Below are 25,019 nucleotides of genomic sequence, written 5' to 3' on the forward strand. Positions count from 1 at the left end.
GACGGGACACACCTTCGTGTTCTATTGCTTGGTGAAATTGGCGAATCTAGGTCAAGCTTCACGAGTCCTCGCGATCACTATAACAATAATAAGTACAGGGTTGGCCTCGGTCATACAGGAGCATGAGCCATCACATTTTAGTGCAAGCGCCAAATATTTTTGACCAGATTTTTGTCATCTTCTAAGCAATGATATCATATTGGAGAGTAATCAATTAACTGAAACTGTTATACAGACCAACTAAAATACTGATTATTGGTTTCGTTTCAAATTACCTACACCGGTGTTTATTGATATTAAGGAGGGTAGCATTTTTAAAATGACCTGAGGCAGCAAAAATTTAAAATACGGACCTGGGGTTGTCCAAAGATCCAAAGTATGTTAGGAGTGAGGGCTGTACCAGAAATTTCTTGGCGATATAACTATTTTGGTTATTTAAATTGAGTTAATGATTATGGCTTTTACTGTTAGTAAATTAATTGACTTTTTATTTGAAGAAGTTTCTATTCTGCAAATTATTCGATGAAAATTTTGTTAGCTTAAGGGAAGTGAGGAAGAATTTGGAGACAACACAAGGAGCAGTGGATGCACTTGCACTCTACTTACCCTGTTGTTTGAATGACGCAGATTTTATTTTGGTCTTCTAGTCTCTCGGTACTGGCCACATAGAACCTCCTCAGGTGCTTGACATCCCACGTGACCTTCACTTCACCAGTGGCAGGGTCGCGGATCGTTATGTCGTCGGTCCTCAAGGTCAGGTGACCATAGGCGCCAGTTAATCCTGACGCCCCGGAATAAGAGTTATCAATCAAGGAGACTGGAAATCCCACTTCCACACCTGCAAAATACATATGAAGAAGAGATTTGTCCATTAGATAACTTTAAAATAATAAATCCTAATCATAAAAGGGAACTTATCAGTCTGTGTGAGAGGATATTCTAGATTGTTATGCAACCTTGCATAAGAATTTGTAATCAGGAGCGTCACTTCAGATTTTACTTGGGGGGGGGGGGGCAAGAACCCTTGATTCAAGTAAAATTTCTCGTTTTTCACTGATTTACCATTATTCTTTTGATAAAGTCTATATAAATGTCAAACTCAGGGGGGGGCAATTGCCCCTCCCTGCCCCCCCTAAATGACGCCCCTGTTTGTAATGTTCTTTGTAGAAAGACAAGGGGGACAATAAGAACTCCTTGTAATGAACAGGGAACGTCTCGGTGTGTCACACTAATTTCTAACAGTAAACAGGCACGCTAATAGATGTCTCTATGTGCGCTATTACTTGCCTGCCTGATCGCTAGTGATGTCGCTACCTGCGAGATTGCTGTTGAATAATTACATAAAAAATATGGAATTTGAGGTGGTTGGTGAAGAAGCTAAACTTCAAATCAATTTAGCCCCGTTAACTTCCACAGGAAATAATTTAAACGAGAACCATATTACAACCGAGAACCAAGCCCATAACAAGGCTTTAATTTCATTCCATTATTTATTTATTTATCAACCGAAACTTTTTCCAACGAACTATATTTCATATTCTGTCGTGCTGGCCAAAGAGCCGTTCATGCTATAAGCAACCCATAGCCCTCCTTGCTGATATAGTGGCTTTGATGAACATAGTTTCGGGTTCGAATCCCGTTGGAAGATAATTAAAATGTTAAACGCATTACGGTGGTTCGGATTCTGCCTTATAGGCCTACCGTAGATCCAAGTGTCATATAGCCTCGATGCTGAAAGTGAACGCTACACTTCCAAAACAACATAACAAAGGCAATCAATTTATCTAATTCCTACAGAAAATGTCATCAATATTAAAAGTTAGAGATGCTAAGACGGAACCTTGTGGTACTCTGTCTTATTTGAGAAATATTTGAATTCTCCATTGATAAACAATCTGAGCGAGTTTTGTTAAACATGTTTTGGAGAAATGCAACCTATTATTATGAAATCCTAATGCACGTATTTCCTAAATTGCCGTCGTTCACGCAAGAAGCCTGTTTTCAAATACTGTACTTTAGAAATACTTTTGATCAGAGTATCTCACTATCGGATTCAGAAGGGTCGGATTCCCTCTACAGTAATTAAATGGAGGTTTGCATTACGGAGGTTTACACTATACAAGAATAAAATAATGCACTATTAAAAAGCAGCCTTTATGCGGGGAGGTCGCCCTGGATCCACCAATGTAGTCTATTTATGATAGTTATTGTAGACTTAGTTGTTCTAAAACCAAACTGAACAACTAATTAGGTTATAATTGTTAAGAACTTTCGTTGTATACTAGCTGAACCTACGCTCTCTACACAGCGAATCATTCACATATATACATGAATCTCCTTGTCATTCCTCACAACATCTGTACATGACCCTTTACAGACACAAATGGAAGACGTCTTAATAAGAAAATCAGCAAGGAGTACTATAAAGGGGAGGTTTTTCGATTATTTTTTCAATATCTCGCTCGCACAGTTTGCAAGATTGGGCCTACTTCCGGTTGGAGTTTCTAATTCATGTATGATCAGTGTTTTCTTTCTTCTTGCATGCAGTATGTAATAAGCAAATACATTACATATACAATTAATTATAATGTCAGTGATATATAGTGTTCATTGGAAAAATACTCCAAACAATAAAAGTCATCTTGCGTTAGACTAGAAAAATGGTTCGTTTTCATTATCAGTTGACCATGAAACAAACGCCTGAGGGAATACAACTCCTATACACACCTGTGCTGTGTTGGAATGTGTAAGTCATAGGATATGATGCTTTACTTTTTTTTTTTTTTTTTTTTTGTAATTTCAACATTTCCAATGCAGCTCTTAAAAAATGTAATAAAGAATTAACAGTCACGGTTTTTAAATATTCAATTGAAACTGAACAATCTACACAAAATTTGGAATAGACCAGCGAAAACGGCACTTTCTAGCACTTGTGGATTTCGAGATCTCATTATCGAAAGGATTGGAGACAAACATGTAAACTTTTCTTTGGAGACAAACATAAACCTAGCATTTTAATACCACAGATAAAACTATACAACACATTTAAGTAACTCATTAACTGTATTTATTATTTTTAAGTATATTGAGCAGAATCTATTATATTTAAATGCTCAATCTAATATTTATCCATTGAAATTGCCCTCTGTGTTATTCTTAGATGAGCCTCGATGTTTCGTATTGATAATTAAGTGGCTCGGAGGAATATAATAATAAGTGCCACTTCTAGTGACATTGAGTTATTAAATGGAATGAGTTGGGATCAAACTACAGAACAGTAAGTAGGTAGTTTTTTAGTTCGAAAATGAGTTAATTTTGAGTTTAAAGTCCCGTTCAGAAGCAAGGCTATATGAGACTTGGACCTACCGATTAACGTGGAATCTTAACCACATGAGCTCCCACCGGGAATCGAACCCGAGTTTCCCCACGCCAAAGGTACGAACGCTAAACGCTTAGCGACGAAGGAGTTCTAATTAGGTTGGAAATGTACCTGCAGACATGGGAGAGGAAGCATCTTTGGTATATGACATTGCATTTGAATTGTATGGGAATTGTACTTCTCCGGTTTACTTGTAAGTGAGAAAATATGACATATCATTCATTGTCTTCCACAGAGTTCTTCAGTTAAAGACACTGCACTTAAAAACACAAACCATTAGTATTAACTTTGGAAAAGATACCTAAATCATAATTTTAAATTTTAATTTTGTAAATTCACTAGCCTCTTCGCGTAGTAAGAAGATGGAAGAGATAAAGTAGAAATGTAATTTGATGATACAGCGCCCAGGAGATAGAAACAAACAAAACCCAGCTAACTGACTCCCGTGATCTTAATGCCTCCGCCGAGGTTCGCCCTAATGGAATCAGCAAATTACATCCTGGCGCGTCACTCGGAAACAGAAAACAAGTGGAGAACAACAAAGCGTGGGCACATGCTACACAGGAGTTGTGTTAAGCAACTAAGAACAGCACTTCACTTTTATGAGTGCTACAGCTACAACGGAATTTTAGGAGACGCTTCTTCTTATCCCATTTGTTTTACAGCATCCACACGAGTCATGAATTCTCTTACACGTTTCACTTGCCAGTCATCAAAATATTCAAAAACATTTTACATCCGTTTAATTAAAGAATATATTAAAAGGATGCAAATAAGCAACAATATTTTACTGGTCCAAGGAAAAAAAAAGCTACTAGGCTACATCTCACAATAGAAATCATTTACTTACCTTTGGCATGATATTAAATATTCGCCCGCAGCGATGGTTATTTGCATCCCTGATATTATATTATCTATCTATCTAATATATATATATATATATATATATATATATATATATATATATATATATATATATATATATATATATATATGGCCGGATTTAGGGGGATGCACCGGAGCACGTGCACTCCCGTCCGTTCTGAATATACACTATCTAAAGTGAGGAACTGACAGTAGAAATAGCAACACTTTCCTAAAATTTCATGTCACATTTCCGTTTCGGGCTTAAAAGAAAGTGGTTTTGCTAAACACAATAGTTTAAGTCAGTTCCTCACACACATCAAATCCTGGATCCGGACGATTATATATATATATATATATATATAGGCCTATATATGTACCCTCAAAAACGGAAAGCAGATTTCAAATCCTAATAAAGTGAAATTAAAATGAATTTACTTCCAAATGTGAAGGTATATTATTCACATCACATTCGCCTTATGGAAACATATGCATGGCGATTACAAAATTCAATACAGCATTCAGTGGCATAGCGAGATGGTAAGAACAGGGAGGGGGGGGGGCAGCCAGAACCCACTCGGAAACATATACAGAATGATATGTATTTATATCATGAGTTTTACAACTTTTCATGGGTTCTGCAGAAGTTTTCAACTTAACTCTCTTCCGATGGATATTATGGCTAGGTTGGATGTTGACATTGTGAACCTCAAGGTATTGTTTTACATTTTGCGTAATAGAAAAAACTGAAACAAGCTATATCTAATATTTCAAAAATTTTCCAATAAAGAATTAAACGCAACGCATACTATAAACTTCCATAAATATACATATTAATAGCTTCAATTATATTTGTCTTTCAAAACACTGGAGACCTAGGCCTTCCACAGACTCATGCTAAATCCCGCAAATTTGACTTTATATCAATTTACTTTTGTCAAAAAGGTAACAAAAAAAAATATCCGTAAATAGAATAAAATCGCTTAAGTTGATTACTTGTGTTAAACTAAGTCACATGTTGATAGAGTAACAAGTAAATCTAGTTTCAAATTTGTGAAACCATGATCGACTTTTAAACTATGCAAATTCAATAGTTTTAAAACCAAGTAGTCGATTTATAGCTATCGGCTGCAATAGAGGAATCATCTGAACGAGGGAATCTGTTCATCTGACTCGGAATCCCACGTAGCCTCTCACGTTGGGGTTCCTGGTAACTCCCCTAATTATCAAATCGTAGCCTCTCACGTTGGGGTTCCTGGTAACTCCCCTAATTATCAAATAGTCATGACTGTATATAGTCAGAAATCACATATTTATGCAACACATGTTTCATTGAGGTGACAGCCCCTCCGGCTCTGCACCATAGTACCACGTTTTATATACAACATTTTTGGTGCACATATCATGTGCAGGAACAAGAATTGTGCTTCTAGACCAATTTAGTGGAAAGATATCTTGTTTTATATGGAACCATCCTGAAAATAAATGTAATTTACGTCAAAAAAAAAAAAAACAGACAAAAAATTGGATAACTTTGCCTCCCTTTCTCCCTCCATACCATGTAATGGACCACTTCATTTCTTCACATACAATGTTTATGTCTGTACCCCAAGGGGGGAATGACCCTTCCAAAAAACTTAGTGCAAAAACAAATTAACCCTACCACCCCTCCGCCGTAGTAGCCCTTCATATAGCGACGGAAAGCTCCATCCTTTAGAAACACATTGATACTGAATTTATCTTCCTACCTTATTAAGGACTGAGTTAAAGGTTTCATGCTTCGACACAGCAGTTGTGTCATTGGGCGGTTAAAGATTAAATCTGTTCTTTGCATATTGAATTTACATCTCCTTTTGTTACCGTTTTCGCTCTATGGAAATGGATATTAGAACCGGAAGTAATAGTTTTCTACTGTTTCCGGTTGCAATAAACGAGTCAAGACAGAGATAGAACCTGTTTTTGTGGTACCAAATTCATATCAGAAGCATCGCTATGACGATCAGCGTTGAAATTCGAGATATATTTCCACCACTTCCGGTTTGAATAAAAATTGAGACAATAAAAAGTGGGACTAATAATAATAATAATAATAATAATAATAATACTTTTACAGGATCCCGTAGCATTAATTTAAACTAACTGTACCTGCGCTCTCTACACAGCGCATCATTCACATATGAGCATGAATTTCCTTGTCATTTCTCACAATATCTGTACTGTTCATGTCCCTTTACAGACACAAATGAAGGATGTTTTGATAAAAATTGGCAAGGGCTATCATAAAGGGGAGATTTTGTCAATATCGCACCATTCGCAAGATCTGAACCTAGTTCCGGTTATAGTTTCTAATTCATGTATGATCAGTGTTTTGTTTCTTCTTGCATGCAGTATGTAATAAGCAAATACATTACACACACAATTAATTATAATGTCAGTGATCTATGGTGTTCATTGGGCAAACACTCCAAACAATAAAGATACATTTTAGACTAGAGAAATGGTTATCCTTCGTTTTTCATTACCATTTGGCCATGAAACAAACGCTAGAGAGATATACTAACCTCCGTATTAGGGATGGCCAGATCCGGATATTTTTGGATCCGGATATCCGGATCCACTTGGGTCCGGATATCCGGTATCCGGATATCCGGACACTGGATCCGGATCCGGATCCGAAAAAACGGATCTTGGATCCGGATCCGAAAAAACGGATCTTGGATCCGAATCCGAAAAACCGGATCTTGGATTCGGATCCAAAATTTCGGATCTTGGATCCGGATTCGAGAAACCGAATCTTGGATCCGGATCCCAAAATCCGAATCCGAAATTTCGGATTTGAAACTCCGTGTCAGAAAATTCGGGTGTTTCGAATCAGCAAAATTTTCGAAATTATTGACAAAGTGATTTTCATTCCTATGCTTAAAATAAGATTTTAAGACACTTTTGGTATCTGATCGTGTGACAGCCTTGCGTTCTCTTCATTCCAAATTTGATTGAGTAAAACTGTCGACTTAGGTGAGAGCAATCTCATTGTCAGATTCGATTCTAGTGGAAATACTTGACCGAAAAGGTAGTAAATCTTTTTTAAAGCGGTCGTCCTGATGGAAATTTGTCCTTTGTTTTCTGTAACACTAGTCAAATGCTGGGATGAAACCTTAGTCTCAAGCTTCTTCATTAGACTCAGGCTGCTTACTTTTCTAATTCTTTCTGAGTTATTGTGGTCACTGAATGAGGTCATTTCCTAGTTGTGATGGGCTAGGCCATTGCTAATGGAACAGCCCATAAAATATAGATCAAATCAAATTAAGGAGCAACTTCCTTTTCTTGCTCTTGATGAGCTTTTTTTCTTTCTTTAAAAATACGTTTCTCTGTGACCGTACCACTCCAGTTAGAATTAAGAATTGTAGTAGAGATGAAGTTCTAAATGGCAATTAATGTATCAAAATCAATGTATTAATGTACTGTATGTGTATACAAAATACCATATGGAGGCACGAGCAGTAACACGTATCTTTGTAATTAGTAATCCACTACTTTAATTCTGCATAGGTTGTATAAGGAGCTATATCATTCATGTAAACACATAGGTGGAGCCAGGGAGAGGGCGAAAAATCGTTCGCCCCTACCCAGCGCCACCATTAACAGTGTACTTTAGTAGTAATTTGTGGCAATTTCAGATCATCTAAGTAATTTTTCACTGCTAGCATCCCCAACCGCCCCCTCCAGGAGTCCGTTCTGGATTCGCCCCTGCGCAAACATAATATACAACTCATTCAAGAGTACATTTTGGTAGCTTTTTAAAATTTTTATCTTAAAGGATTGTCATTTCTCGTGGCTACTTATGCAATTTTGTCCACAGGCATACATGCAATTTCCAGTCATTACGCAAATACATTTATATACTGTACTTAATAGACCTCGGCTAGTTGGGGGCTTCGCCACTAGACCCCCGTTACTAGGGCCTCGCACCACAAAAGCCTCTAATCATAATCAGTTTAAAAAGAAATGTCTGGGGATTTGCCCTTAGACCCTCTGATATCTCATTTGATCGGCCTATGACCTCGTACCTCGTAAACCTACAACCATACCGAATCTCAGTTCAAATATCAAATTGTATGTAATAACATTCTGGTAACCCGAGACATACCGAATTTCAGTGCGAGTACATGGGGGCTTTCCCCCCAGCCCACACATTTGCTCGGTCTACGGCCTCGCACATCATACGCCTGCAAACATAACGAATTTTTATGGGGCCGCGGTGGCTCAGTGGTAGAGCGTTAACCTCCGGAGCTTGGGGTCCCTGGTTCGATCCCAGATCGCGCCGTGTGGACTTTGTGGTGGACAAACACCGTGCTCGTGGGTTTTCTCGGGATTTTCCTGTTTCCTCCCACTTTCTTCATTTCATTTATTTCCCATAATCACCGTCTCCTTTAGCCTAACCGGCATAAACGTGGGACGTAAAACTCAAGGATTTCATTTCATAACGAATTTTTGTTCAAATAACAAGTTTCATTTCTCTAACATTCCAGGATTCCGAGGTATAAAAGTCTTTTCTCTCCTCCCCTTTTCTTCTCCTCTAAGACATACATCAAAAAACGCTTAAGTACATACCTAATTATTTCAAATGTAAAGTCCAAATACCAAATTCTATGCTCCTAACCTTCAGAGGTTCCCAGAAATCGACATGGTATTATAATAATTACAATCCCCACTCTCTTTCCTTTCCATCTCTTTTCTTTTCCTTTTTACTAAAACGTCAAAAAACACTGAAACACATGTCAAATTATTTTCAATGAGAAATGCAAATACCAAATTTCAAGTCTCTAACCTTAAAGGATATAACATATTAATACAGTAATTGTAATCCCCACTTAATTTTCTTCTCGCCCTTTTTCTTCCCTTCTGGGCCATATATATATATATATATATATATATATATATATATATATATATATATATATATATATAACGTTGAAATACGTATCTAATTATTTTAAGTGAGAAGTCCAAATACCAAATTCCATGTTTCTAACCCTTTAAGTTTCCAAGATATAGGCATATTATTATACTAGTTGCAATAATTGCAATTACCACCCGCTCTTTTACTTCCTATATCTTCCCTACCCCTTCTAATTTAAATATCAAAAAGCACTTAAACAAGTATCAAATTATTTTCAATGAGAAACCCAAATATCAAATTTGAAGTATCTAACGTCAAGAATCATCAATATTTTCCACCCCGTTTCCCCCCTTCCTCGTCGAATTTCCCAAAGTCCTTCCTTAGTGGTATCCTACGTCACAAAGCCTATAAACTGTCCAAATTTCAGGTTTGAAGCTTATGCGATTTGGCCTGTACGGTGATCTGTCACTCACTCACTCAGTCACTCAGGACTTTGCCTTTTTTATATAGAGAGATTTAAGATTTTATGGGAAAGCCATGGATTTTGTCCTAAGGCCGCCAGTGTCTTAGAAATGTAATAGCTTTGCTATAAAATTTAAGCAATCAACTGACTGATCTGCGTCTATATGTATTATGTAAAATACCGCTTATGATATTTATTTTGCTCGTAATAAAAAAAAAAAAAAAAAATAGAAATGATGACGAAAATTCAAAGACGTCCATGATTTTAGCGTAATGCTGCAGGAGTTTAGATCATTGAATTAATCATAAGAGCCGACTGTATAAGATAGACTACATTAAATTCCAATGTGGCACAAAGAAAATATGCAGCATTACTATGCAGTTTTTCAACGTTATAACTCATTTTGAAAATATTATCATAGGTCTCACAAACAATTGAATTTTAATCCTAACTCGATTAATATATAACAAAAGGCAGATCTATACAACTACTGACTTGAGATGAAAGTGGCATACTTGTAGTACGTTTAAAGATATACTAAAGACTAAATGATGGGGTGTGCGCAACAATGGTCTACACCCTGAAAAATGTGAAAATGACATTTTGATGTAATCTTTTGTCATTTAAATTGAATTGTCTTCCCACTGAGTTAGATAAAATTCACCTAGTAAATTTTATACATATGGATATTTTAGTTCTGAGTCTCAATCTAAGGCCTAAAATATTCAAAACAGGAGTCCGAATCTGAACTCGAAACTTCGGATCCGGATCCAAGATACAAAACTTCGGATCCGGATCCAAGATCCAAAACTTATAGGATCCGGATATCCGAGATCCGGATCCGTCTGGCCATCCCTACTCCGTATCCAAATGTGTGGCGTTGGAATGTATAACTCGTACGATATGATGCTTTACTTTTTAAACTTTTAATGTTTCCAGTATACCCCTGAAAATGTAATGAAGAAATAACTGCCATTTTTTAAATATTCAAGTAGAAATTAACAACCTACAGAAAATTTGCAATCGATCAGTAAAAACGGCATCTTTCTAAAGCTTGTGGTTTCCGAGATATCACTGTCAAAAGAAACGTCCACAAACGTATAAACCTAGTATTTTAATATATAGATACTTAAAAGTACCAAAAACTGAAAAAGATTGCAACGCACTGACCATGTATACATCTTTCCAAAGTATTTTTTTTTTTTTAAGGGGGAGGGAAGAGACGTTTGTTTCTCGAGCGTAAGTGGTAGGAAAAACGAGAATTAAGGAATTGGATACTTAGAAGGGGTGGATGTTTCCAGCGCTTCCTACAACAGAGGATCTTACTGTAAGAATCGTGGTATTCTAGAATATACGTAGCACGTAAAGTATCAGTTTTAACGATTATTTCCTCAATATAATATTCCTAAAAAATTTACTGCTATTTCCACTCGTATTCTCAAATGATAAAAACCCACGGGTGTATTGTGTGTAATTCTTTGAAAAAGTCCATATTATCCACAAAGCAGAGCAGAGGCTTAGATTTCAGCATCTGTGAGGAGAGTATTAACAAGATTCTCTTCAGAAAGAAATACGAGTGAATGACCCTGCCAGAGCAGATGATCAATCACAGTCAAAAGCCAGTCACCCAATCCCCTCAGTTGTTCATTGTGAAAAACACCCCTTGAAGGCGCCGGATTGTCTGATGCGTGCACACATCGTGTGAAATCCAATGAAACACGCAATAGGTGCCCGCACTGACTGTTATCTGCCCAATTGATGTAAAATAGCCAGACATACGTTTATGTCTCGTTGGGAGTATTATGAGTTTATAAACGGGGAGGCTTTCATTGGATTCTGTCTGACCTTGAAATTTTCAAGAGTTCTTTTTTATTCCACAAAATTTGCAATAACAGCTGCTGTGTACTCTTTCCCTTCATCTTACTGTTAGACGGAACTAATCCAAGTATTCAGAGATAAATAGGTTTTAATAAAGTGGGAAAATCACCCTCTTCCTTTTAATAAATTGCTTAATATATACTCATGACACTGCCGCCAGTTTGACATAATGACCCTTACAAGAGGAAGTTTTATCTTAGATCTCCGACACGATTTTTTTTTTTTTTTTTTTTTTAATTTCCGCTAATCCTATCAGTTCTATGAGAAACTTTTAAAAGGGAAAATTCACAAAAGAATGCATGGTAATCCAATGAAAATCGTCGTCTGTAGACCAACATACATTATACTGTAGTAGGTAGATTGAACGTATATTTGCGATGCAAAGAGTCTTTATTCGATTCCACGTCATGTAATTTGTAGTTAGCATTATGTACAGAATTCTTCCATTCACGTCTTCCCAGTAATATATATAGTCGTTGATCCAGGATATAATCAAGGGAGGGGCGAAACCATAGTTTGTCGCTTTATCCAGCGTAAAAACAGTATTGAAGTCCATTTTATCCAGTATATACCTGAGGGTCAAGGGGGGAGGGCTATAGCTCCTATAGACCCCCCTTGGATCCGCCCGTATTATATAAACTATTTCTATTCTACCAAATTTTCTCTATGATTCACTTGCATTTATCACTGGTCTCTCTAAATCTCTATTTAAATGACTGATTTATTTATCAACATATGTCTTTCATAACTACTGGCGCAAATCCCAGGGGAAGAAGGGGGGACATGTCCTTTGGAACTGGGGGACAGTCTCCCAATAATCCCATTTAAAATGTGTTTTTCGGGGAGAAATGTGTTTTTGGGGGGATTTGTGTCCGACTGCCACAAAAGGAAATGAGATGAAATTGATGCACCGCCAGAAGAAGTCTCAAACCTGCCCCCTTCCAATGTTGAAGACAACTCTACTCCCCTGATCCTCCACAGCATTGTTTCTCAACTTTATAAATATTTTGAACAACGTTTCAATGTTATATATGAAAACGGTCTTACAAATTCCCCTATAATATTGACAGATTTTCGCCGATGCTTATAACAATCATTTTCCAAAGAGACACTATGAACTATAATAAACAAGAGAAAAATATGATAAGCGTAAACTAATACAAATAATATACAAAAAAAAAAAAAAATCTACTACTTGTATAAACTCAGAAGAAAAGGCTTAAAAATATGGTTTCATTTAGGTCTACTGGTATACTTGAGGTCGCATGGCAAAGGTTACGAAAAGTTCGCAACTTTTTATGTTGAAATGAAATGGTAAATCAAATAACCATGAAAATATAAGGAGTTCTTTACCCAAGTCGTATGTTCGTTACCCTACTGCCTGTCATTTGTGTTCCTGAAGTCCAATAAATGCGTATTCTAATTTCGAATAATATTGTAGTGCGCCTCCTAATTTTGTGGAAATCTTTTCATTAGAGTGTACTTGAATATCTTCTACTTGTTCCTGGTATTTATATAGTTTCTCGAAAGTTACCTTTAGCCTCCCACAACAGCCAACTGAACATACAGAAAAATGCCAGACACAATTTTGCTTTAAACAATGTCACACATTCGGACTTCGTTGGAATTAACTCTATGGCCTATAGAACACGGAAGTTCAATGCCGGGTTAACAAAAGCTCTCCATTGACTTCTATCCTTAGCCAACTGGATCCAGTTTATACTCTGTATTCCTATTTCTGCGAGATCCATTTTAATATTGTCCTCCCATCTGCGCCTGGGTCTTCCTAATGGTCGTTTTCTGATTGGTCTTCCAGTCAACACTTTGAAAGCGTTTCTACTTTCTTCCATTCTAGTTACATGACCCTCCCGCCTAAGCCTCCTAGACTTGATGACCCTAACAATGTTTGGTAATCCATATAAATTATGTAGTTCCTCGTTATGAAGTTTAGGCCATTCCCCATTCCCGTTCCTCTTGGGACCGAATATTCGTCTCAGGATTTTATTCTGAAATACGAGTGTTGGAACAAAACACTTATTTAAGGAATTGAGAGGAAGGTTATTCGAATAATGTTTGTACTAATCTCAGTTACATCTAGTAGCAGCTAGTGAACAAAGCACTTCGTCGTGAAACGTCACATCTTTAATTTTCTCTTTTCCTGGCGCGGGTAAGTTCACGCGTCCAGGCTATACCAAGTCCTGTTCCCTGTTGGGCGTAGTTAACGCTTTGGTGTACGTGTTTAGTCTGCAGAATAGAACCGTATGCCAAAGCGCTGAAACACGACAAAGGCAGTGGCTTTGTGGTATACTTCGGAGGCGTTAAAACATTCCAAAGACACGGAATTCATGGTATAATCCGAAGGTGTTAAAATACGCCAAATCGAGAGACCTTGTGGTATACTTTGGAGGAGTAGCGTATCTAGAAGGTAAAAACTGGGGGAGGGAGCAGACAGAACCCAGACTATGATAGGTATTAACTTACTATTAACATTAAAATTATATATAAATAATAGCTAAAATTATTTTTCACTCAAAATCTGGGGGGTCTAGGCCCACCCGGCACTGCTTTGGAGGCGTTAAAACACACTAAGAACACGAAACTCACGGTATAGTTTGAAGGCGTTAAAACACGCCAAAGCCAGGGAAGGTTTAAGGTCAATATTCAATATTAAAGTAAATAGCGAGTGTCTACTTTCTTGATTGTACGTTTCCCAACAAGCATATAAAAATATGTAAACAGAAAATAAGTTAATATGTATATAAAATCTTACCTTAAGCGACTCCTGCCAATATATTGCTAATAATTTGAAAGAATAATCTTAAGAAGAGATTGTCTGCAAATCTTTGTTCACATGTACACTCAATGATATTAACGGAAATAAGAGAAAATCTAGTTTCCTTGTTTGAAGAAAATTATTTACCACTACGCATTTATCATTAATACGTCAGTCGTTCTTATTTCAAAGGTCTCTCTCAAATTGAGTTATCATTATTTTTTTGTAATTCAGGTGATCAATTGCTTATAAACTGACAGACAGGCTTATTTACGAAACGGTGAAAAAAACATACTACGCAAACTATGTGGAACGTGGCTTCCAATCCGAAATATACGAATAAAATCTATTCCTTTGCTCTTTTAGACTACATTAATAGAAAAAGCTTGAAAATGAAATCTTTCAGTTTAACGTCCCACGGTTATGCCGGTTAGGCTAAACGAGACGGTGATGATGAGTAATGAATGAAATGGTGGAATGAAGAAACTGGGAAGAAACGGGAGAAGGTCGAGGAAACCCACGCACACGGTGTTTGTCCACCACAAAGTTCACTTGGCGGGGGCTGGGATCGAACCCGGGACCCCAAGCACTAGAGGTGAACGCTCTACCACTGAGCCACCGCGGCCCATGATTAAATCAAGTGAATGATGGAATGGTTGGTAGAATGAAAATGTGCGAGGAAACGGGATCATCCAGAGAAAACACACGGACACGATGTTGTCCACAAACTTAGGCGGGGATCAAACCATGTACCCCGCCCAACAGAGGTAAGCTCCTTAACATCAAGCCACCATGCCCCCCTTAGGAAGGGCTGGATTTTAAGCACTGCAGCCATATCAACACTTGATTCAATACTTCCAAATATAACATAACCTGAATTTAGAAGGCAACTGATAGCCACATTAAACATTATGTCAGATGTCAAATTCGCTATTAATGAGGGTTTTGAAGACAGTTCCTAGGCAGTGTCATAGAAAAAGAAGACAAGACCTGGCCTATCACTATGAGACTTCAGTACGAATAACTAATAACAGTAAATGGATCATCCATTCGAAAATATTTAGCTATGAATGCTGCTGATCCCAGGCTTCATCGTTTATGTGACAGTTTGAAGAGGCTGAAGAATTCTGATTTTTAGAAAAATTGAATGAATAAATATATGAAGCTACACTCCTTAATATTAACAAGTAAGATTACTTCAGCGATTTTCTACCTGTACTAACTCTATGTCGAAGCCTTTCCTGTCTTCCTTCTGACAGGATGATTTCACACTGTCACAATCTATGTTTGCTTATAGAAAGAAATATCCCGTACAATGAGATATTTTAACAAAAATAGACAGTAAGTGGCGACAGCTCCTTTCAGTGCTGACTGTGGGTTCAAGGACTACAGGTTGAAAACCAATGGTATATTTATTCTATATACATATATGTTCTTGGTAATTCGGCAATCCTTAATTAATTTAATCTCAGCTAAAAAAAAAAAATGTCTTACCTTGATCAAACTTGTAAGTAGAATCTGGAGGTCTGAGTAAGGATCGAATCTTGTTCATCCAGCGCTGGCTTTCAGTCTCGCACTGCCCCGCCAGGAAAAGCGCCGGCTCTGCTTTCGATAGCAACACAAATGCATAAGGCCTTGACCTGTGTTGGGCAGAAACACAGAATAACACCATTAGTAAAAGAAAAGAAAAAAATATTCTTCACCCTGTTTACGTCAAAATACACCTTTCGCATGGAAATTAGAATAATAGCTTTGTTGTATGCTTACGTCAGGGCTTTGTCACGTCGCCATCGCAATTGGGTTTCATAAGTTCAAAAGAAGCTTAAGGAAAAAAAAAAAGAGAGAGCTAAGTATACTGGGTGTAGTTGTATAGGGTGCATCAAAAGTGAGATTGAAGTGTGAGAAGCAATATAATAAAAAAATTAAAACTCAAGGTGAAGAAGAATTAAGCGCCATCGGTCCCTACATTTCATTATTCTCCCGAGGTTTGTTGTTGTGAATGAGATATACGAGCAGCAGTCAAAAAGATCCCGGAATGATGGTGATTTTAGCTTAGCGTCCCTTTCAGCAGCGAGGCTATATGAGACACGGACGTACTGATTAACGTGGAATCCGAACCACACGCCGGGAATCGAACCCGGGTCTCCCACGCAGGCCCGTAGCCAGCCCAAAAACTTAGGGGGGCCCGACTGAAGTTAGGGGGGGACGATCCAACCATATGATAGTTCATCACCATATTATAGTACTTTTGCAAGCCTACTGTAAAACTTTTAGGGGGCCAGCAAAAATTTAGGGGGGCCGGCCCCTCCTAGACCCCCCTGGATGCGGGCCTGCTCCCACGCCAAAGGCGCGTACGCTAACCGCTTAGCCACGAAGGAGCTCTTCCAGAGAATGATGTTGACTTTCAGTATTAGCGATGCAATCACAATGAATCTTATAGGGTACAGTCCTTAGGTTATCTAATTATGAATTTGATAAGTGTGAACAGCTCATAACAGACAGTGTATGAGTCGCGCAGCTGAACGGAGGAGTGTGTGTGGTCATCAGTAAGAGCAATGTCACAGTTCGAGCAACGCGCAAAAACATCAAATTCAGATGCAAAATGGGAAAATGTGCTTCGATAGCCTTAAAAACAGCTTACCAGTGACAGCGCTTTAAGGAAACAGCACCGGTACCCATTTCGCAACCGTAGAACACATCAAAACCAACGCGAGGGCTGAACTTCGGAAGATACCAAAAGAGGTCTTCGCAAGGGCGCCCATCAGGGGGGGGGGGGGCAAGGTGGGGCGATCGCCCCCTAGAGGAAATTGTACTTCAGAATATCAAAAATCCAATAGAATTTTTACATTCGTTACAGCAAAATTGGAAACTATTTTTGAAACGTCGCTTATACTTGCCTCGGAAACCACAACATGGGCGCCCTTGGGCCTTAGTTTTTTCACCAATCGGAGGAACGGTGGAACAAGTCTCTGTGTTCCGAAGATGCCTACTTTGAAGATGATTAAGTAAATATGTATTTACATTGTGATAATAAAGAGTTAGAACAGAATTCCGGGAACTTCTTGACTGCCCCTCGTACAACTAAATAATACTATCACTGGAATAGATACATCAATCAATCAGCATGCACTTGGATCGCAGTACCATTCCACCAAAGACAGTGCAAGTAGAATATTTTAATCCATATTGTTTGATAGACCGCCTCGCACGGTTGTCGGCTGCTTTCTATCTACGAATTGAGTACATTTTGAGTTTAACGTCCCTTTCAGCAGCGAGGCAATATGAGACGGGATCTACTAATTAACGTGGAATTCGAACCGCATGAGCTCTCGCCGGGAATCGAACCCGGCTCTCCCACGAAACTTTATCTACAAGTTCAATGTCTAAACCATAGATTTAATCTTTTTCCAAACTGATCGCTGCACTTTAAGTCATTGTGTAACACCGCTAGTATGAAGGATGAGACCCTCTATTAGGCCTACCAGAGGACAGGGCAGCTGAGGGAGGTTCAATACTGTTGCTAGACAAAGGCCTCTCTCGAACGTTATGACTGAGAGACATTTAATACAGTGAGAGACAGTTGATACACTCAAGCCTCTCTCCGAATTCTCTCCTGCCTCGATTTGACTAGCCTCACTTATGTGCCCCGCCTTAAAAGTGGGTCAGAGGCGCTATTCTATCCATAAGGCTTGAATCTAGCAAATTTACAAAATTTATATAAACTAAGTATTTATGCATTAAAGATGAAAGAAATAGCTCTTATAATATATCACGTGTATTTTTGTTTGAAGTGAACATGTGCGTGTATTGCAAATATTACGTAATAGTTGTTGTTGATGTGCCGATGGTCGACAAATTTTCTTTTGTGTGAGTGTTCGCACCTTTTAGTTCGCGTGACGACTTCTCCAAACCCCTCCCCGTCTCCCACGCAATTACACCAATATACGTGTACATCACATCTTGTAGTAATAATTATAAGATACTGCTGGTGAAAGTCCTTGGGAAATAAACACAACAGGGAAATAAACACAACAGGAAAATACAAAGAGTATGGAAAGAAAGAAGAACCGCTACACAGGAAATTTGTTTACAAATGTACGCTCCTTAGCAACTTAAACATACAATACTTAAATTATTTGGTGTAACCAGTGGCGTATTTACGAGTTTGTTTCGGGGGGCTTTGCTAACTTTCGGGGGAGGGGGCTTTGCCTGGAAATGTGAAAATTCTGCAAGATATTTACTTTACTATACTAAGTAAGATTTCGGGGGAGCTTAAGCCCGGAAGTCCCCTTCCCTAAATACGCCACTGGGTGTAACAGTCCTTTAGTTTCAGGCACAGCCCAGATCAAGAACTCGAATCAATCATCTGTCATCGATATAAGTACAATCGTATCCATAGGCAAAGTAATATAAAACAAAGCTATTAGAAGATCTTTCTTACAAATCTAAGTTTCAAAAAATAAAATAAAATAACTCTGGACGCTACGTAAAAATTGAAATTCGAATTCTTCAACGGTTCAACAATGGAAGTTCCCTACCGCCATCTGGATGTCAACAATTCTCCGCATTTCTTCCTACCCATCACTCCCCACGGAAAAAGTATTTATGTATTTCAATGTCCCTGATAGGGCAATATGCTCCATTTATTATCAAGTGGTAAATAAATAAACACATACGATACATTACAATATGAAAATATACAGAGTCCGCCAGAAAAATGTATACACTCGTTTTTGTCATCCTGTATCACGATACTGGCATTGAGAATTCGCCCCCAGAAAGCAGAAAGGTGCTAAGCGCCAAAATGCAAATTTCTCAGGACATGAATAAAAACGAATGAAACATTAATTAATTCCAATTCTCTCTCTTTTCTACAATTCAGTTTTCACTGCAAACCTTTGATATTGTCTCGTGCCACTTGTCTCATTTCTGCACAACATTAAACATGAAATGGGTGGTCATTATATGCACCTAGTTCGAAATCAAGGAAAGTGGCGCTTAGCACCTTTCTGCTTTCTGGGGGCGAATTGTTCTGAAATTTAAATATGTTGTAGTACGGTTTTTCGCTCAACAGATGTCGGTACTGTCAGCACAGTTAATAAGATAAGAAAATGGCAGGAGCACGCTTGACGTTCGAGCAGCGTTAAGTACTCACATAACGATTTTTTATAGAGGGACTTTGGCTACGGGCATATAATTTGAAGTACTCACCAACGACTTCTATAAAAAAAATGGTACGGAAGTACGGCACGATTCTGAAACATGGATATTTGGATAGGGCACATACTAGTTCCTAAGTGAAGTCTTGACCTAACAACGGTAGGTTCCATAGCTATGGAGCTATGGACCTTTAAAGTTTTTTTCTTCATATTTTCGGCAGCCTATAACTCCGAAAGGAAGCATTTGTGCACCTAGGTTTGTCTATACATTTTGTCTTATTTTGGTGTCAGGTATCACCTCCCAAATGTTGTCGATGTTGTTTTGAAACACCCTATATAGCGCAAAATTACGGTTAAAATGAAATATTTAAGTTTTACATACCATGGTTTTACCGGCTAGGCTAAAGGAGACGGTTAAGATGAGAAATGAATGAAATGATGGAATGAAGAATGGGAGGAAACGGGAGAACCCAGACAAAAGCCACGCACACGGTGTTTGTCCACCAAAAAGCTCATTTGGTGCGAGATGGGGTCGAACCAAGGACCCCCTGCACCAGAAGAAAATTGTAGTTAAGTTTAATTTTACTTTAAGTAGCTTATAATATTGTCCAAGAACAATACATAAAGCAATCGAGATCACATGGTTGAGGTAAATTATCATGCGTAGTTTTCGAACTCTTATGACTTTAAGAGGCATCTCGTTCCCTGCCAATCTCATACAGTAGAAAGTTTTTTTTTTTTAATCTAATCTAATACTTTACTTATTTATTTATTAATGTACTGTGTATAAAAAGTATACATTCGTAAATAGAAGATTGTGTCTATTGTTTGATTTGTCCGAACAGTAACGCGCATACTAATAAAATTAAACACCCAGTTGTTGTATCGATTGGGTTATCTTCTGTTCGAATTCGTTTGACACTTTAGTTATGGGGTCCACGGTGGCTCAGTGGTAGAGTGTTCCCCTCTAGTGCATGGAGTGTTTGGTTCGATCCGAACTCGCGCCAAGTGAACTTTGTGGGGGACACACCGTGTGCGTAGGTTTTCTCCGGGTTCTCCTGGTTCCTCACACTTTCTTCATTTCTCACTATCACCGTCTCATTTAGCCAGGGAAGATCTTTTTTTTTTTTTTTTCACTTTACTGCTCAACTATACAATTATTAATTAGTCCATGTGTGCCGTGCAATAGGTTCGTTTTCTGCATGTGGTGTATGACGAATTCTTAGGATTTCATGTCTAGTGGATGGCGTCAGGTCTGACACCTTTCTGGACAATTTCTGACATTATCACATAGGGTACCATTGCCTTTATTTCTCGCTTCCTAGACATACCCTACCTCTCCTTGCCTCTCAATTACGGTAGCTCCCCAATTGCCTCACAACGCTCAATCAATACTTGAAAATTGATCCCGAAACCGTCTATAATTTATTTAGTAATTAAATTATTTAGTAAATAATTTAGCAAGATTCAAGCACATCATTTCTTCTTTTCAAATAAAATAACGAAGAGCAATATATTGTGCAAGAGAAGAAATAATAAGTCTGTCCAGGATGTAAAAGAAACTATTGCAAAACCATAGGTGAAAGGTCCTGCAATATTATATTATAAGCACGTATAGAACAAGTGAAGAGCATAGCATCACACAATAGCAGAGGAAAGATAATGGCTGAGAACTTTTAATCTTTCGAAACACAGAACCAACAACATCCACGGTGAAAGCCCTTCCCAGGAGAAAAAGAAAATAAAAATAATTTTCGTTGTCTGGCAACTATGACTATTGTACCGGAGTATTAGTTCTGCCGTTTATTTCCTTCAAATTTTCCACAACCACATCCTCAGGAAATGTATATGTTATTGATGAATACTTCAGCCCATTAGACAAAACGTTTTTGACAATATGGGTGTAGTCTCATCTACTACTGTAATACAAATACCAATGGTAGCAATTACAATTTATCCAATACTGCAAATGATTACCACAGTTGTTTTATTACGCTTTTCTGTTCTCATAAGGTTAGGCTACAAGCACCACGTAGAAATTCGGACTGTGATTTATAGAAGTATTACTATTTTTATTCGCCTTCCTGTTGAAATAAACAGAATTTCGAAAAGATTGTGTTCCGATATGCTCAAAATTGAAAAATTAGCAAAATATCATCTCTCTATGACTTACGGTTCCCCGAGTTATGGTTTCTTAAATCTCCCGAAATTCGAACTTTTTGGCCAGTATCTCGGGAACGGTAAAAGTGATGCGAAAAATTCCATCACTTCTTTCAGATAGATTTGATGTTCTATGGAATGGAGGACTCAAAATTGAAAAATTCGCAAATAACAGGCGCGCGCACACACACACACAGAGAGAGAGAGAGAGAGAGAGAGAGAGAGAAAGAATTGAGTAACGAACTTCTTAAGTTTGTTGAAAAAATAAAAAAAGAAAGCACAATCTGAAGTGACGAAAACAAAAGAGTGGTCAATCAACAACAATCGCCATCTGGTAGTTACATCTCCCTACCATTTACTCTTTCCTATGAGTAATCTGTGAAATGGAATCAAGTGAGACAAGGCAACGCAGCTGAATAGTGATTGCATTTTTAACAGTGGACTGAGCCGGCTCTACCATATGTCCAACATATGAATTTACACGGGGCAGCAAAATCTGCCATATTTAAAATAAATATTACCTCTTAGAAACAGACTTCATGATGATGGTAGTTAAATTTCCTAAACTGGCCTATTTGAATACTGCATTTATAAATCATATTTAGGACGCATTAGTTTAAGATCACAAGGACAGTGCTAAAGCAAATGGTCAAATAAATTCCAGCATGAATTGCTTGATTGTTGTCAAATACAAAAACTCAATTTTCGAACAGTAACGAACATCTGTTCCATTTAGTTCGTTATCATAGTTTTGATATGAAAACTGGTCTTGTCTTTATCACAAACAAGTTCCTTATCTTTGAAGATGGATTAAAAAAAATAACAGATGTAGAAGGAAAATCAAGAAATAAAGATAAAAAAAGCTAGTTGCACTGGAATTGCAAACTGATAGGCCCTATATTGAGACAGAAGGTCGATATTGAATTCTATAAAAAGGATTACTATCTTTCCTGTGCAGGTGTGTTTGCTTTATCTTTCACTAAGATAATATATTATTATTTATTCTAAAGAGAAAACAGACACAACGAGATTATAGTGTTTAGGACTTTCTGAGTGCGAGTGCATTTCCCACTTCGTTGTCCGTGATGAAGCAGCATGCTTAAAATTGTGGGTTTTAAGGTTTGTTCTTTCTGAAGAACTAAGAGCGGCAAATGATACAATTGCACGGGGCGGCAAATTGCCTAGGGCCGGTCCTGACAGTAGAAGATGTATCACCCAATTAAACGTGAGCGACTATGGTCCTTCGTGGAATTACAATGACAATGATATGAAAGGATGCACCGAGAATTGTTCGGATGCTATAAAAGGATTTTTTTTTTTTTTTTTTTTTTTTGTAGACTATCAAAAAGGTTAATAGAAGCTACGCGTAAAGGATAAATAACGTATCACACTGTATACTGTCATCACCATAATAGCCCCCGTCCCACGTCGTTTATTTTTATATTAACTGACTCACTCACTATGGCCTATGGAGCCTGCAGGTTCAATGCCGCGTTCGCAAAAGTCTCCACTGACTTCTATCCTTAGCCAAATGGATCCAGTTTCTACTTTGTATTCCAATTTCTGCGAGATCCATCTTAATATTGGCCTCCCATCTGCGCCTAGGTCTTCCTAATGGTCGTTTTCCTATGGGTCTACCAGTCAAGACTTTGAAAGCGTTTCTACTTTCTTCCATTCTGGCTGCCCACCTGAGCCTCCTAGATTTGATGGCCTTAACAACGTTTGGTAAACGTTATGTAGTTCCTCGTTATGAAGTTTCCGCCATACACCATTCCCATTCCTCTTGGGTCCGAATATTCATCTCATCTTGTTCTCAAATACTTTCAGTCTACGTTCTTTCCTCAGAGTAAGTGACCATGTTTCGCATCCATACAGAACAACAGGCATGATTATCGTTTATATACTGTCCCTCTCGAGACAAAGAGGCGTATCTCATTTTCTTAACTTTTCCAGGAGACAAGTTTAGACCTTTTCTCATTTATTCTATCGTCTTTTTTTTTAATTAGTTTGTTATCCTTCGTGTCAGGTATGTAACTCAGTGTTCGAAACAAAAACAGAGGCGATATTTTATTACGATTTTGACTTGCCATACCGGCTATTTAAATGTTGAAATGCAGTAAGGGTATATTGCCTAACAATCGAATTTCTATTTACACAATGACTCAAAACCATGGGAGAACTTTTCCGTACTTACGAGTGGGGCTCCCCTTATGTTCTATTATAGAGAATTATTCACAAAAATGCTCGAAAACCGAGTTTTCACCTTAATTTCCTACGAGAAAACTCCCGAATTTCCACTCGACTGAGGGATATTCCAAATACCCGGAAGATCCACCCCCACAGCAGACAACCCCTAAATCCGTCCATGCTCAAAACACGACATTTGTATGCATTAAGACAAGACGAGACACACATACATAAGAAAGAAACAATTCAATGCGGGACAACAAAATATAAACTAGATGAAGTTCTTTGGAGGCACCTCATTTTGAAAACAAAAGATATGAAAAGAATAACAAAAATGTCGGCGTTGTCAACAGAAATTATTTATACGTAAGAAATGAAATATTTTTACGTGTAAAGCTATTCGTCAAACGTCAATTACTGTGTATAGAAATAAATTTACTAAAGGTATTTAGAATCTACTTTCCAGTGATGGTATGTTATAGTTACTGGAAAACCAGAATGGTATGGCATACCACCGCATACCGTCTCACTTCGACCACTGATGTAACTTACGAGATCAAATTAAATTTTGACAGAACACGATAAAATGAACTTATGATAACATCTTTAAACTTGTCTCCTTGAATAGTTGTAAAAATGAGATACGCCCCTTTGTCTCGAGAGGGACGATATTTTAAGCTTCAAATTCCTCGACAGAATTCGCGATGGCAAAAGTTTTTGAACTGAATAATAGAAAATTGTTTTTATATTATGAACAGCAAATGGACAACGATAAAGGCAATTTAAGAAGTATTAGTCAAAACAACCAATAGCAAAGCTGGTAGAACTATGTACTGACCACACAACTCTTAATTTAAACTTATCGACTGTCGGCTTACACTCAGAACTTCGTTCCAGTAGCATCATTTCAGATTTTGCCACGGGAAGGCAAGGAGATGTCATGGTGTTCCACTGACATAAAAATTTCACGTCCATTTTGTTACTATACTAGCAGAATACCCGTTCTTCGCACGGGGAGAATAAGTTTCATTTTGGACATAAAGGGCTCAATTTGGATTTAACGGCATCGGAAGTGTCACTGTTCATCTCAGCGACCCCGAAAACTGATTCGACACTCATATCAGTCATTTTCGATCATTTTTTTTAGAAAATATCTCCCCTCCTTCCCTAAGTTGAACCATCAAAGTGAAATAAAAACCTTCCCAGGTTCGAACCTCATCTATGTTGAAAATTTGATCGAGATCGGTCTCGTGGTT

The 25,019-nt window shown here is 37.9% G+C and overlaps 1 protein-coding gene across 2 annotated transcripts in view; it reads right to left on the reverse strand.

The window, feature by feature from the left end:
* The window catches only part of LOC145683012 (uncharacterized), a 193,524-nt gene that overhangs the window by 17,594 nt on the left and 150,911 nt on the right, over positions 1-25,019 (reverse strand). For both annotated transcript variants that reach the window (XM_081754368.1, XM_081754371.1), the window contains exons 4-5: positions 15,752-15,897; positions 607-838 (exon numbers count right to left, since the gene is read on the reverse strand). In XM_081754368.1, the coding sequence (XP_081610494.1) occupies positions 607-838; positions 15,752-15,897 (378 nt within the window). The remainder of the gene's footprint in view (positions 1-606; positions 839-15,751; positions 15,898-25,019) is intronic.

The sequence above is a fragment of the Thermobia domestica genome, chromosome 1 (genome assembly GCF_964235325.1).
Source record: "Thermobia domestica chromosome 1, izTheDome1.hap1.1, whole genome shotgun sequence".
In the NCBI taxonomy this organism is placed as follows: domain Eukaryota; kingdom Metazoa; phylum Arthropoda; class Insecta; order Zygentoma; family Lepismatidae; genus Thermobia; species Thermobia domestica.